The 13,072-nt window shown below is 43.0% G+C and overlaps 1 protein-coding gene across 4 annotated transcripts in view; it reads left to right on the top strand.

The window, feature by feature from the left end:
* The window catches only part of apbb2b (amyloid beta (A4) precursor protein-binding, family B, member 2b), a 377,678-nt gene that overhangs the window by 222,201 nt on the left and 142,405 nt on the right, over positions 1-13,072 (top strand). For 3 of the 4 annotated variants that reach the window (XM_041190683.1, XM_041190682.1, XM_041190684.1), the window contains one exon: positions 3,981-4,189. In XM_041190683.1, the coding sequence (XP_041046617.1) occupies positions 3,981-4,189 (209 nt within the window). The remainder of the gene's footprint in view (positions 1-3,980; positions 4,190-13,072) is intronic. The other variant, XM_041190685.1, reaches the window with a different exon arrangement.

Raw genomic sequence — 13,072 nt, 5'->3', positions numbered from 1 at the left:
TGGCCTTGCATCCAGAGGATGTGGAGGGGTCTCTCTCTTCTGATGTGGACTAGGAGGCTGAGGAGTCAGGACAGCAATATCAATCACCATGGCCTTGGAGATATGCTTGTGACAACCCTATTCTCAGCCACTTCCAGTAAGCATGGGTTATCTCAGTGAGCTGCTGAAAACCACCAGCAGGCCACCTCTTCACCATATCTCATATGAGTTGCCAGCATCCTATCGCTTAGCCTCTCCAAGCTCTGTTCCCAATACACACACTGTGCCTTCACCCACACAACTGGGTAGATAAAGGTCCTTGGGTTGATGGAGCAATTCAGAAGTCACTGAATAAAGGAAGCAGAAATAAATGCACCAATGTAACTTAAAACACAAAAATCATTTATTAGCATCAAAGGCTTAAACACCCATGATGTATCTAGGTGCTCTTTATAATGCCCTTCCATGTGCTCCAATGAGGTGTGGGCCCAGTGTCTGCAGCTGAGGTGGAGGCAGGCTGCTGATCATGCTGCTCCGTGGCTCAAGATGACCTTCGCAGCTGTCCTCTGTGTGCCTGAGGCCTGGATGGCGCAGCATGCTGAGGGGTTCTTGCATGGGTGACTGTTTACACTGGAGGCAGCCTGACCAAGGCAGGAGATCTGAGGAACATTTGTACTCCCTCAGAGCACCTTGAGAGGAGCCCCCAGATTTGTCAGAACTGCAGCTCCCCCTCCCTTTCGGTGTGCACTGGCACTTCCTAGTCTACTGCAGACTCCTGGAGTGACATCTGGAGACTCCTGTGGTCCCATCTCCCTCTTAACTGGCCCTTCAGCCTCGAGATCATGTCCAAATGATAGCCTGCCCACAACTCCGGCATCCACTGACTGGTCTGGCGGATCTGGCACTCCATCAGGGTTACCAACCCCTCAATGGGGTTACCTTGCACTCTCACACCTGAGGCCTGGCAAAGCTCAGGGCCTGCATGGAATCCTTCATCATTTACACATGGCTGTGCATAGCATCTGGCAGCTCCACCAGATGTCCCCCTGTTCTACACTACAACGCTGGCTCACCACCAACTTCTCAAGGGCAATAAATGCTGGCCTGGCCAGCGATGCCCACACCCCATGAAAGAATAAAAAAAAGATTGAGAGATTCAATGTGGCCGATTCCAGAGGCCCACCATCAGCCTGAGACTCAGCATGGGCCTGGCCTCCAACAGTCCTCCGACTGTCAGGCCCTCAGCTGTCACAGTCTCTCCCAGCTGCTCCTGCTTGTCTGTGAGGTGCTCACCACATTGTGACCCCGAAATGAGTAGCGATTGCATACCCACCAGGGTTAATGTATCTGTACTGGAGGAGGATGCGGGAGAATAATGTGATGAGATCCTCTGAGCCTTGAACACCCTCCTCCTCAGAGATGGACTGCAGAGTGTTTGCCGAAGCAGCAACCCATCCCAGCAGAGTGCATGGAAGAACGTAAATTGGGGCAAAGGCCTTCCCATCCTTTCCTTCCATCCATGCCTGACAAGTGCTTCCTTCCTACTTGTGGTGGGCACCAAGCTCGTGCCCTCCTCACTCATCACATATCACTCCGATCTCTCTATCAGCAATAGCCTGGCTGCCCTGCTCCCTGGCATTTGATTGCACAGGCTCTGTGTCTCCACCTCGTTAATTGCCCAGTCGCCTGTAATTGTATTTGATTGGTCACTTCCACCCCAAATGGCAAAGCTGCCCACTTCCGAGCTTGCCATCGGGACCTGCGTCACTGATAATAAATGCCACCTGTTGTCTGTTTTGTTGCTGTAAGTGACAGTGCTTTGTGATATTTCACAATTGTCTGAAGAAGTGGTTAATATTTTAATTTTACATTCTATCTAATTACAGGAGAAATTTGCTTCTGTGTTTACGTTCAAACTTTCTCTTTTCTTGGCAATCAACAGTTTTGACTTAGTTGCTCCTTACCGCTATCAGTTGACCATGTTAAAAAAATTGTTAATAAGTGGATATTCTGACGATCTGCATCCACCTGCTGCGAGTGCTTACTTGGGTTTCCCCAGATCTGTGGAAGTGGAGTGAGTCCACAAACCTGACTGGTTTCAAATCCTGAGCTAAGATTATGGTGAATGAATTTTGACAGTGTTACTAGCTTAAAACTTTTGACTTTCGCGAAGAAAACAACTTGCTACAGGCTATCACCAAAATTGCATTCAAAATGTTTTGGAGAATGAGGGAAATATGTACCTTGTGATGGATGGTCATGAGGTAGAGTATTATTGCAGTTCTCAACTGGTTAACTGGGAATATTTTTATTTTTGTGTGCTACAAGTTAAATGTTGTTAATGGTTGGGTTGTTACTGTATTCAGATGCTAATTACAGGTGAAAGCAGGCTTGTTAGCTGCAAATTTGTAGCTGGGATGTATGACATAGCTGCAACTGAAATAAAAGTAACCAGAATGACAGGATGCCTGAAGTGAGAGTACCTCACTTATCACAATGTGCACCATATACAAGACACACTGCAGCAACTCACCAAAACGCCTTCAACAGCACCTTCCAAACCTGTGACTTCTACCACCTAGAAGGATAAGGGACGCAGCTGCATGGGAACACTGTCATCTGCAAGTTCCCCTTCAAGTCACACACTATCCTGACTTGGGACTATTCCTTTACTGTTGGGTCAAAATCCTGGAACTTCCTCCCTATTAGCATAATGGGCATACCTGGACCTCATGGACTGCAGTGGTTCAAAAAGACAACTCAATAACACCTTCTCAAGTGCAGTTAGGGATGGGCAGCAAATGCTGGCCTAGCCAACAATGTCCACATCCCATGAAAAAATTGGTTAATAAAAACCTGTCTGCTTGAAAATTGAGTTTCAGTCACTCGTTGACAGTTCTTTCAGTTCACTTAGATCTTAAGAATTGGAGGAGGATTCAATGGTTCCTAAATAACTAGCAATGTGTACAAGTTACCCCAGAGAATACTGGAAACATGCAAGGCATTTCACAAAGGAGGGGGAAAATGGGAATAGATATAAAAAAAAATGACACTTACCAATAGAGGGAGAGCTTAGGTGATCAAAAGCTTGATTAAAAAGTAAGGTTTTAAGAAGGTAAAGAAAAGGCAACACATTAAGGGGATTTAGTGAGGGAGTTTCAGAGAGTAGCTGGGGCAGGGGGGGGTGGGGGGGGCACAAAAAGACAGAGACGGGAGAGGATGGAAGGGTGAGAATGTTACAGAGAAAGGTCGCAACAAGATCATGGAGGTATTTGAGGATGAATGTGAAGATTTTAAATTGAATGTTTTGGACCTTAAGGACCCAATGTACTTTAGCAAAGAAATGGATGTTGGACAATTGGGACTTAGTTTGGGAGATCAGTGTGAAAGGCATAATAGAGTATGCATTCAGAGGTGACCAAAGATAAGGGTTTCAGTGGTGGATAGACTGAGGTGGCACCAGAGGAAAGCAGTGTTTTAGAGGTGGAAACAAACAGTTATGGGGATACTGTAGACAAGATGTCAGATTTGAAGCTTAGCTTAAGATGTCAAGGTTTTGCTTGGCCCAGTTTATCCTGAGAAAGTGGCTAGAAAGAAGGATGCAGTCGGCAACAAGGAAACACGGCCTGTGATAGAGAACAAAAACAATTGAAGGACATTATGACTCATTAAGCAGTCTTAACAGCATGGAGCTGGTTGTGAGGTTGACAAATATTAAGGAATGAGAATTTACTTTTGAATATTTTGTTGCTTGTGAGTTGTTGGTGCTGTTTGTATACATTTGGAATCTAATTGGACCCTCCCAGATTCAAAGGAATCTTAATATCCAACTGAAAAGACGTGGCTTTTATTCTGTCTAGGAATCCAGATAAAGACCCACTAACCGCTGTCTGGTCTCTGAACAATGACTAACTTTAATAATCAGAAATGTGAATATAATCCTCCAAGGGTTAAATCCGTGTTTTACTTTGATTAATCTTTTTTTCAACTCCACTTCCCAGCAGACATATGGAGTGATCAATCATTTCAGACTGACCCTGATCTCCCACCAGGATGGAAGAAGATCAATGACGTTGCTGGCATCTATTATTGGCACATACCAACAGGCACTACACAATGGGAGCGGCCAGTATCTACATCAGCAGAGGCCTCAGACACACGTAAAGGGTCATTGAGCTCCATTACCCCTTCACCCACTCCAGAAAATGAGGTAACTTTTTTTTTTAATGCTTTTTTGGAACATTTTAGATAAAGTTATCATATTTATATCTATTTATTTGAAACACTTTCTGAAATCAACTGAGAATGTAACTGAAGGATAAGGCATTTGTATTTCATTCTCACTATCCTTCTCTCCGTCCAGTACCATTCTCTGCCTCCAGTACCATTCTGCATATCACATGCTATGTCTGTTTGAAAGGATGAATTGTTTTCTGAACTCTGTTTTTACAATTTTGGAATGGTCAATAGGTGAACCAGATTACTGGTGCTGGACTGCCCCTCCCAAAAATCCCCTCGCTACTTTGCCTGCAGCTGTGATTATTTACGTGTCTAATTTTTATGTTTTAATTTTAATTGTTTCTTTTTTGTCATGCATCTTTCCCTTTTTTGGTTTAGTATTTTTCATAGAATCATACGACTATACAGTGCAGAAGGAGGCCATTCGTCTCATCATGTCTCCTTTTAGTAATTTTTTTTGAATCCACCCAGCTTGATGCCTTTAGTTAAGAGATTTGGTGCATGACCTGCTCCCAGCCTGTCGCTATTGCCTATATTTGTGGCTGCCAAAGACCAACGTGAGTCTCTCTCTGATTTCCTTTCACTCAGCTTCTGCATGATGCAACGTTAATTGGGATATGATTGGAGAGAAATTTAAATCAGTACCTCCCCCACATCTGTAGCATGGAGAATTGCCACTTTGATATACAGTGCCAATGTGTTGTCTGTTTTATTTTTAAAAACAAAATGTAAATTTCTATTTGACCAATAAATAAAGGTCAGGCCTTGAAAAAGATGCCCTGAAATTAACAATTCAAGTAAGATTAGATTTTATTATGGTTTCATTTCTAAGTGAACCTGTTATATTCTGCTGTTTAAACTTCAGATGTTTTCCTACATGTAGGTGTTAACATTATAATATGCAGGGTCCTGGCACTAATGTGTCTACTGCCATTGGGCTGGGCTGGGCTTCATACAGGCTTAATATCAAGAAAATTTTCAAAAGAGCGTTGGAACTTCCTTCACAGCTGTTACATGTTGATACAGCGCATGCATAGAAGTTATAACATCAGTCCATGTTGCCATTAATCCTCAACATGAGCAAATAGTTTTAAGAATACTTAACTATCCTGTTCCATTATCCTTATCCATCGTATACCTAGCCTAAAAAACCTTGAATATTGACACAGTTTCTGCCTCAACTCTGAATTACTGAAAGTGAATTCCACAGCCTTCTGTGTAAAGAAATTTCTGCTGCCCTCTGTTCCAAATTGCTCACATTTAATCTTGTATTTATAGCCTCTTGTTTTTGGCCTCCTTTACTTTCGGCATTAATTAGAGCCTTCAGGAGAGGAAATTTGGGGAAACCTAGGGCTGGATCTTATGGGCCACCTGCGGTGGGGAAGCAGGCAGGTGGATCCATAAAATAGGGCACCATTCCATTCACCTGCCCGCCTACCTCTGGCCTGCCAGCATTGGCGGTGCTGCTGGTCCACAGTCCAATTGAGGCCCTTAAGTGGACATTAATGCCCAGTTAAGGGCCTCATCTCACCTCCGCTCAGATTTAACCAGCGGTGGGAGGGGCCTGTGCTGTCTGGCGGGTTTGACTATGTATTTACATATTTAACATTAACTCTTTGTACTACAAGATGAACTCAAGTTTATAAAGGGTGAAATTTGGGAGGCCAGCCAGGAAAGCATCGGGAATAATCAAGACTAGAGGTAACAAGATTATGGAGAGGGATTTCAGCAGCAGATGAGATGACACAGAGAATGAGCCGGGCAAAATAATGAAGTTGGAAGTAGGCAGTTTTGGTAATGGAGAGTCTGGCAGGCCAGCAATTCAGCTTAGGGCCAAATCGAACACCAAGTTTGCGAACAGTCTGGATTAGCCACAGACGGCGACCAGGGAGAAGGATGGAGTTGGTGGCTAGAGAGCAGATGCAGTTCATGAGAAGAACTGAGTGCAATGGCTTTGGTCTTTCCAATATCTAATCGGAGGAAAATTTCAACTATACAATGATAAAGGAAAAAATGAAGAACTGACGGAAAGCAGACAGATAATTTCTTGACCTGGGCAAGGAACTGTCAATGCAAGCAGCCTTTATCTTCAGGGATGCTCTTTTAGCCTTCTCTACTAACAAGAGTAGGTTATTTATGTCAATGCAACCTTTTGGAAAGGCAATCAAAAGTTACAATAGTACTTGGTTATCTCTAGTACAGCACAAAGCTGATTCATTAGGAAATATGACAGGCATTCAGCCCTGTGCTGTTCTCCCAAAGACCTGAAGAGATGCAATTATCATGCAGAACAATTGAGGGGATTGCTTTCAATCACCACCACCACCACCGCCCCCCCCCCCCGCCCCCCCCCCCCCCCACCCCCCCCAAACTTTTTCATCCAAACATGAGGAGTTATAGATAAAAATAGAAAATATTTAGGTCAGGCAGCTTCTGTGTAGAGAGAAACAGAGTTAACGTTTCTGGCCTGTGACTTTTCATCAGAAAGGCTCAGCATAGTGTCAGTTTTCACATGTACACTCACAACACCCAGCTGTACCTCACCACTGCTTTTCTCAACACTTCCACTATTGCTAAATTATCAATTGCTTATCTCACATCCAGTACAGTAATGGATGAACAGAAATTTCTTCCAATTAAATATCGGGAAGACTGAAGCCATTGTTTTTGAACCCTGCTCCAAACTTCATTCCCTGGGTACCAATTCCATCTCTTTCCATGGCAACAGCCTGAGTCTAAGCCAGTCTGTTCACAACCTTGGTGTCACATTTGATCTCAAGAGAGAATCCAAACTCATGCTGGTGCCCACCCATTCCACCAACTCTTCCGGATTTTTACTATCCTCCTCACAATTCACAATACTTACATGTTTTGTGTCATCTGCAGATTTTGAAGTTGTGCCCTGAACATTGACGCCTCAGTCATTAATATATATCAAGAAAAACAGTGGTCCCAGTACTGACCCCTAGGGAACCCCACTGTACATCATCCAGTTGGACAAACAACTGTTCACTACTCCCCGTTTCTTCTCACACCCAGCTAACTTTGTATCCATGCTGTCACTGGCCCTCTTATTCCATGAGCTTCAACTTTGGCAAACCCATTAGATGGCCCTTTATCAAGTCCATGTATGCCTCATCAACTCTCTCTGCTACCTCATCAAAAAACTTTAAACACAATTTGCCTTTAACAAATCCGTGCTGGCTTTCCTTAATTAAATCTCATTTGCCCAAGTGACTATTTGTTTCTTTCCCGGATTATCATGTCTAAAAACTTTCCCACCACTGGAGTTAAACTGACTGGCCTGTAGTTGCTGAGTTTACTCTTACATCCTTTTTTGAACAATGTTGTAATATTTGCGATTCTCCAGTCCACTTGCACCACCCGCATGGCTAAGAAGAACTGGAAGATTATGGCCTGTGCTTCTGCAATTTTCATCCTTACTTTTCTCAGCATCCTCTGATGCACCCCTTCAGCGGTTCAAGAAAGCAGCTCCACACCACCACCTCAAGAGCAATTGGGAATGAGCAATAAATGCTGGCCTAGCCAGCGCTACCCACATCCCATGAATGAATTTTTTAAAAATTCTACCCAGTCCTGGTAATTTATCAACTTTAAATACAGCCAGCCCTTCTGATACCTCTAGCCCATTCAGTTTCTCTTTCATTATGACCTTAGGAGCATTTTCCTTGATAAAGACAGATGCAAAGTACTAATTTATCTAACCATTAGTGACCATTTTTAGTCACTAATTGCACCCCGACCCCTCCATTTACTAACCTTTTACAGTTTTTATGCTTATAGGAGAGCTTTGGATTCCCTTCTTTGTTAGCTACCAGTCTCTTCTCATGCTCTCTTTTCACCTCACGTTTTCCTTTTCCCTTCTCTTCCCAAATCAAAGAACCTAAGTCTGCAGCGAGCAAGATAAAAGCCATTATCAGAATCCCATGCATGTTAAAAGTAAATTTAATTGATTCCTGTGCCTGGCACAAGAGCCTATAATTTGAATGGATGGAAAATCTGTATTGTGTTCTCTGACCTGACATTTACAAGCCTTACATGATGTGGTGCAATGACATGAATTAGGTTGTGCAGTATTGTATGGCTCCAGGCATCAGACTGAAGCTAAGCAAATATAGTTGCACTGTTACAATATTTTGGGAGGATTCTAGTGGAGCTCGCACAGAGCTGCTTTTGATTTTGGTGGCCTTATACTGAGATTTTCTTGGCATGAGTTTCCATGAGCATCACTGCAGCTAGAAATTCTGATACAATGACATAGTTGGGACCCAGTCCAAGAAAACCTCCTTTACATGCAGTCCTAGTGTCTGGTAAATATTGATGGCATCAAGGTAGTTGGATACCTCTGAATTATGAGATTAAATCAAGAAGGTTCAAAAAATATCATAAATTGTGGGACATGCATTTTTTAACTTTTGGACTGTGGGTGACACTGGCAAGATAGTATTTATTGTCCATTCACAGTTAGCCTGAGACCATTAAGAGTCAACTATTTACTTTGGAACTGTTGTTGCATGTAGGCCGGATCAGATAGGGATGATAAATTTCTTCCCTAAAGTGCACCACCGGCAGCTCTGACTGATTTCATTAGATGTCAATGGCTGATTAATTGAATTCAATTTCCCAAGGTATGATTTGAACTCTTGAGGCTGGATTTTAGCGCTGGGACCAGGACTCCGACCTTGGGCACAAGCCGACACCAAACATGTTGTTTTATGAGCTGGCCAATTAATGGTCAGGAAGTGCACTCGCCAGCCAATTAAGGACAAGCAGGCAGGTTCCTTAGGCTGAAGGGCCAATAAGAGGCCTTCCAATGCTCACAGATCAGCAGCTCCCACCTCTGGAGGTAGAGCTACTCCTGTATCCAGTAAAGAGAGGACACCTCAAGATGGAGATGCCCTTTGAACACTTTTGTAATAAAGGCTTGATGGCGGACAGGTTTAAAGCTATGCTGGAGCACTGGCCTACCAGTCTGCCACAGGAGGCTGCTTCCATGCTTTGGTTGGCCTCAGAACATTGGCATTATTTGGTCATTTACTTGCATTAATAGACTACCTGCTGCTTACGGGTCAGTAGCTATCACCCAGAACCTGCCTCGAATAAAATGGGCCAAAGACAGGAACTTGCCAGCAAACCAAGACATTACTCTCTAATTTTCCGGCCTTCCTGCCTCAGGTTCCGCCTCTGATGAGAATCATAAATTCTGCCCTCAATCACTGGGTTGTATATCAACATGGGTTGTCACATTATGGCTTCCTCACCACAGGTCAAAGGCTAGGAATCCTGTGGCGGGAAACCCACCTCCCGACTCCCGAAAACCTGTCCACCTTCTACAAGGCACAAGTCAGGAATGTGCTGGAATACTCTCCACTTGCCTGGATGAATGCAGCTCCAACAACACTCAAGAAGCTTGACACCATCCAGGACAAAGCAGCCCGCTTGATTGGCACCACATCCACAAACATTCACTCCTTGCACCGTTGACGCACAGTGGCAGCAGTGTGTATCATCTACAAGATGTGCTGCAGGAATTCACCAAGGCTCCTTTGACAGCATCTTCCAAACTCATGACTGCTACCGTTTAGAAGGACAAGGACAGCAGATGCATGGGAACACCACCATCTGGAAGCTCCCCTCCAAGTCTCTTACCATTCTGACTTAGAAATATATCGCTGTTACTTCACTGGCACTGGGTCAAAATCCTGGAAATGTTTCCCCAATGCACTATGGGTGTACCTACACCACATGGACTGCAGTGGTTCAAGAAGGCAGCTCACCATCACCTTCTCAAGGGCAATTAGGGATGAGCAATAAATGCTTGCCTAGCAAGTGATGTCCACATCCCATGAATGAATAACAAAAGAACTTTGTGTACTTATCTTATTTTGTTTTCTTCTCCTTTGGTGTTGGATGTGATTCTAGTGGCACCCATCACGTCACTTTTGTAATTTGTTTTACCCTCAGTTACAGAGCATGTTGTTCCAGATAGTGTGCAATTAAATATTATTTTTAAAAAGGAGCACTGCAGTTTTTTCTGAATATCCCAGAACGGACACTCTCCTGAGGCCACCCCTTAAGATAATATCCACATTTTATTGATGATCACATTGCATATGATAAGTACTAGTGGATAACCTGTCTCTCATTTTGACAGACATATTCAGTGTGTCTCTCATTTACCTTTATATGGGTGTTGAAGCTGGAGTCGCCTCCTGGATAAAATACAAGATTTGGCCATGTACTTCTTTAGCTTCCAAATTGTTCATGAGGGCTGCAATAGACAGTAGGGTTTAAGGTAACTATAACTGAAAATAAATGAGTTTGCCTTAGACTATCAATGCCCCTTGATCTCCTATAAAGCTGCGACCTATCCCGCATGTTGTGACCACAGCCGATGTTAATTGCTGCGCAAATCAAATCCCAGAGGGAAACTTGGTTTATGGGCCACACCCTTTTTTTTGTATTCTGAAAATGGGAAGAAGACGTACTGATCCCAGCAGTAAGAGGTCCAGTAACACTTTTGGGATTTTAAAAATTAAAATTTAAATGTTTTATTAACAAGAATAAATGAATACTTAAGAACACAAGGTTACAGTTGCACAATTAAGGTTAGGCTTGTGCAGATTCCCCCCAAAAAGACACTCCACTTGATCAGACCCACAAGTAAACACCTTCCAGGCAGCACTCCCTTATATATGTTTAACTATAAGAAATCAGCAACATTTCCCAAGGCAAACTGCTGTAACTTTAATAGAGGCAAACTATATAACCTGTAACTCACTTCCACTCTGCTGTGGAAAACCAAACTTCAGAATAAAACTGCTTTTTGCAGCCCAAGACTTTACTGTCTTGACTGGATGGTTGATTCAAACTGCATCTCCTCCCAGCCCAGAGAATCCCCTGGCAGTCAAATGAACTCCCCTTCCTTGGCATGCTAGTTGAGAAATCTGCCAGCAGATTCTCTACTGTGGTCTACCGCAAGCCGTTACTGGTCAATATATGCATTGGGATTCTTACAGTTTCACACACACTGTAAGATTGGCCTTGTCAGCAAGCATGTAAGTTGGGCTTAAGCCATTTGCTCAGCATGCAAGCTTAATGCTGAAATGAGGCTCATCAAAGGCATCCTGCAGGCATCCTAATCAGATCATTTCGCACTATATATCACACAAACTCATGAACGGGTCTAAGGCCGTCACTTTCAGCCCCGAAAAGTGCCCAGCCTACCTCAGATTACCCTGGAAGAGCAAGATATTTCAAAAATTTAAACAGGTGAAGCTAGCTGTTTCACTCTGCTACTATGCAGTAGAAACATGAGTGGTATTCGCCAGTAACAGGATGCTGCTGTCAAGCCAAAAAGATGTTCTGCCCATCACACAAACGGCCAGTGTGGTGTATGAATTTCAGTGCCAATGTGACGTTAGGTATGTAGGCCATATGTCCAAAGACTGGCGGATTGCATCAAACAGCATATCCCAACCGCTGTTTGTGAAGGGCAAGGTTTAGACTATACCCAACCAGTCCGTGATTGCAAAACTCAAAACAGTGTCCAACATTAGATGTGATTATGCGATTGGACAACATTTGCTAAATAATCCTCAATGTGCTAAGAATTACACTGACAACCAACTTAAGAATCAGTCGGGCTCGCAATATGACGCATTTGCGTGTACAGGAAGCTAAGTTTATTAAGCGCAGACAGAAAGGACATGTACATAAACTGCTTGTTTTAGCTAAACAAAATAAATGACAGCCATTTGCTAACTCATTCCTCAGGGCAATGCCTTGACCAGTCAAGGTCAAGCTGCCTGGTTTAAATTTCAAACAATGCTTGGCAGTTAACTGTCAGTTACCATCAGTGGTACCACTTGCCAAACAATCAGCACTCTCTTCACATACAATATAAATTGTTGTTTTCCCCCTTATTTGTATTCTTGCAAGTGTCCTGATGAGTGCAAGACAAAAAGCTTAGACATGTTTCTTTTTTCAGCAATACTCAAGTTCTGTGCTATCAAATGACTATTTATCACATCATTACCCAAAAATATTTTTTAAAAACATCCATTTCTCACACGAGTGAAATCCAGTCTATTAATAATCAGAGAACCGCATTAAGAGCTGTTGATATCAGTTAGATCTTTCTGTATTTAGCAGGATCTGCCTTTTTGCAGACTGATGCCACAATACCATGCATGTATGTGCCTCAAACAGAATCTCAGTCATCAGCCTCAGAAGGACAGCTCCAAAGCACCTGTTTTGTGTGGAGCTTATATTAAGTATTTCAAATCAGTACCACCCATGCCTACTGCCCTACTGAGGTGCTATGCTGTGATTGCTTGTTCAAGTTGCCCAATAATAGGGACTCTGTAAGAAAATTGGCATGTTTTCCTGATACAGGCATTGCAGGGAACTGGATGTAACTTTTGTGATGTAAGATTGTTCTTTCCATGATACTTAGCTAATTTAGGACCTACAATTTGAACCTTACCTTAGATACCAAATTAAGAGAAAATATAACTTGCATATGACTTCCATCTTGACTCAGGCACTCAAATCTCCTCGTGTGCAAAAATTGGTTTGATATCTATTTCTGTTGCACTGATTGTACTGTGTCTGTGATAGACATTGGTATGAAGCTCCCATGACCATGGAGGACCTGTTTTTAAAACAGGTAATTTTCCATGGTTTTAATGTGTCAGGTTATTTAAGGCTATTCAGAGCTGCGTGGGTGAGTAACAAGTTAGCTATTAATGCTAACTTGCGCTACGTATGATCTAGAAGTGCTCATCATTGCCGCCAGATGATTTAAAAAAAACAAACAACTTTCAAACTC

This window comes from Carcharodon carcharias, chromosome 1 (genome assembly GCF_017639515.1).
Source record: "Carcharodon carcharias isolate sCarCar2 chromosome 1, sCarCar2.pri, whole genome shotgun sequence".
In the NCBI taxonomy this organism is placed as follows: Eukaryota; Metazoa; Chordata; class Chondrichthyes; order Lamniformes; family Lamnidae; genus Carcharodon; species Carcharodon carcharias.
The sequence above is the reverse complement of the archived record's forward strand: the minus strand, read 5'-3'. Positions and strand labels throughout refer to the sequence as shown.